The sequence below is a fragment of the Hyposmocoma kahamanoa genome, unplaced genomic scaffold (assembly GCF_003589595.1).
Source record: "Hyposmocoma kahamanoa isolate Upper Pololo Valley unplaced genomic scaffold, ASM358959v1 78, whole genome shotgun sequence".
In the NCBI taxonomy this organism is placed as follows: Eukaryota; Metazoa; Arthropoda; class Insecta; order Lepidoptera; family Cosmopterigidae; genus Hyposmocoma; species Hyposmocoma kahamanoa.
The window spans coordinates 2,268,940-2,271,767 of record NW_020653945.1 but is presented as its reverse complement, the minus strand read 5'-3'; the positions used below and the strand labels follow the sequence as shown (position 1 = coordinate 2,271,767).

The 2,828-nt window shown below is 34.3% G+C and overlaps 1 protein-coding gene across 2 annotated transcripts in view; it reads left to right on the top strand.

The window, feature by feature from the left end:
* The window catches only part of LOC113232815 (sulfiredoxin-1), a 3,948-nt gene extending 1,677 nt beyond the window's left edge, over nt 1-2,271 (top strand). The window contains exons 2-3 of one of the 2 annotated variants that reach the window (XM_026467638.1): nt 722-977; nt 1,459-2,271. In XM_026467638.1, coding sequence (XP_026323423.1) covers nt 722-931 — 210 coding nt within the window. In that variant the 3' untranslated portion in view covers nt 932-977; nt 1,459-2,271. The other variant, XM_026467637.1, reaches the window with a different exon arrangement.
* Nucleotides 2,272-2,828: the final 557 nt, after the last annotated feature.

The window sequence follows — 2,828 nt, the reverse complement described above, 5'->3', positions numbered from 1 at the left end:
TTAACCTACTACTAAAACTAGCCTACATGAATTTGATTTTTGCCTCATTTGTGACAGTTCGTTTGATGTGAAACTATCATTCTATGCGTTATTATTCTAAGGCTCAAGTGAGTTAATAGTCCATGGCAGGGGGTTTTTATTCTCTTATGTTATAGTCTGATATGTTTTTCAGCACTAATTGGCAACACCAAGGTGATAGCGGCTTTCCGCGCTAGCGCACTTTGCATAAAAAGGATTGGCAGCGAATTTTTTTAACGAAATTGTAACATAGCATTATGAACTTTATGTCAATTGTATTACGTACAAACTAGATACGATGCTGTAGCTGAGGCAATTCCAAAGACTGCGCGAGAATTCTCCGCAAGACGCGCGACCTGTTTTTTGTCTTGTCTCTAGTTTGTATGTTACACAAACAACAAACCAAGGACCCTTTACAGTTTCCATGATCACGCTGACTGTGTGTATGGCGGCGACTTAGGTCCGAAGTTTCATTTCCAATGTGTAACAATTACGAAAATCTAAAAACACAAAGTTAATTATGCTACGATTACTAAAATACGCTTCTATTTATTTTATCTATTTATTTTATTGGTGCCTCGTAGAAGTAGCTCTCTCTTTTGTTAAGATCTTTCGCTCGTGTGTTTTTCACTAGAGCCCAATTTCATTGATATGACAGGAGCGACATCAGAGACTAAATAGTATTTAATTGCAATGATTTCAGAAAGAAGAAGAATCAGATTATGTCCCACCAATAGACATCCTCTGGATCAAGGGCACAGAGGGTGGCAATTACTACTACAGTTTCGGCGGGTGCCACCGCTACGCGGCGTACCAACGTCTGAACAAGCTCACGATTCCTGCCAAGCTTATCAGATCTACTGTTACAGATTTAAAAACGTATTTGGGAAGCAGCACACCGGATTTGAAATAATCTAATGGAGTTGCTACATAATGTATACAGGATGCTAACAAAATAGGTACGGATTCGACACTTTTAGAGTAAATGACTTACCTCGATACCAGAAATCGCAATAAGCAGGTAAATATTTACCTAAGCGATGGTAGTCTAGTGGGAAAACCGATGCGTCTCAATCGAGTCCCTGTGGCAGCATGTGCAGTCGGTACCTGACGCCTTAGCCGACCTTGTGGTTCTGAGAGCCTTCTTAACCATTTTTTTGAATGATATTTGTATTTTTGTAATGTGATTAAAAATGAGATTCACGTAAAGTTTCTTAAAACGTCATTCACTAATGTTACAATAAGGAAGTCGTATCAAATTGAACTTAGGGCTCACAGGTTAGGGTTACGTTTGTTGAACATCTTTCATCTCAATGATCTACTCGGAATCAAAAGGTCGGATTAAGGGGTCAGGCATCTTAGGACGTCGACTATACCTATGACTTTAATTTGTAAGGTACGTACATACGTTTGTGTTAATAGCAATACCTCTAATTAAAGGCGAAAGAAGATATCTTGATGAAACCTGCTCGTCGAAAAAGGTTCACAAGTTCAGGTGTGATGTCCCCAATGGGCCGGCTTGGAAGACAAACCTTCTTTGGAAGCTGTACCTTGCACTAGAACGGGTTGACGATAATGATAATTTACCTAACTTCAAATAAATCAGTGGCTTCTTAAATTTCGGAATTACTAAAAATTATTGTACCTATATCCGTACCTAATTAGTTAGCACCTTATATTATAAAATAATAGGGGAGTGTAGAAGACTAAGTCACAAATATACATATAGTAAGTTTTTGTAATTATTATGAGTCTGATTTTTGAACAAGTTAACTATGATGTTAAGGTGTAATGCGAAAATTTTATGACGTAGACAAGCATTGTTGAAACTATTAATATAGATTCTTGTCATGTTATTAAATGTTTAATATATATATTCTATTTAACATTAGTTGTTGCGCCCGGTGCACAGCAGTGAATCTTGCAAACTATAGACAAAACTGTGTACAGTACAAGATAGTCAACAAGCTGAAGCGAAACGCACGTCCTTTTGGCTCTTATTGCATGGACATAAGTTGTTGTCCTTTGGACTCACTGGTGGAACCAACAGTCCGAAAGGTTTTTTCATCGTCTCAAACTGATTCCGCGTCTAGAAGTATGGTGATTTCCTAAATATCCACCATATTTTAGACGCATTTACTAGTTATATCTAAATAAAAAATTATTTTCGTTTTTAAAATTCGATTTTATTTAAATGTAAGTAATATTAAATTGACAATTTAAAATAATTTTCAAATTAATTTGCAAAAAAATCGAGACTTATAATGTGATTTACTTTTTAGATTATATTTACGCAAATAAAAATGGAGACTGTTTTTTTTATTAAATAAAACAAATTAATTTCTTCAACCGTGTATTTATTTTGTATTCTTTTTTAGCCTACTTAACCGATATGATAGTTTGTATAACTATGTACAACATCAACATAAATAATATCAAAATACTTTATACATTCGCTCCAATGGGCGAGCTACAGACGACTGAAACCCGGTTTTTCAATTGTTCAAATAGTTTGTTACACTAATTCTCATTGTTGATTTTTTTTTTCAAAAAAATTACACTTGAATAATAAATACCGTGACGTAATTCTAATTAATAGACAAAAAATTATATAATTATACATTTTTTCTTTTGTAGGCAAAGGTTCTACCATACATGCTCTTCAAATTATAAATATACAGAAAAGAAGAATCTTTTCAATGCTTTGATAGAAAAGGCGGCTTTTAACCTTGTAATTTTAAGACAAATTTATAATAAAGTTAAAATAAAATACAGACCGAATATATGACATAACCATAGAATGTAAACAT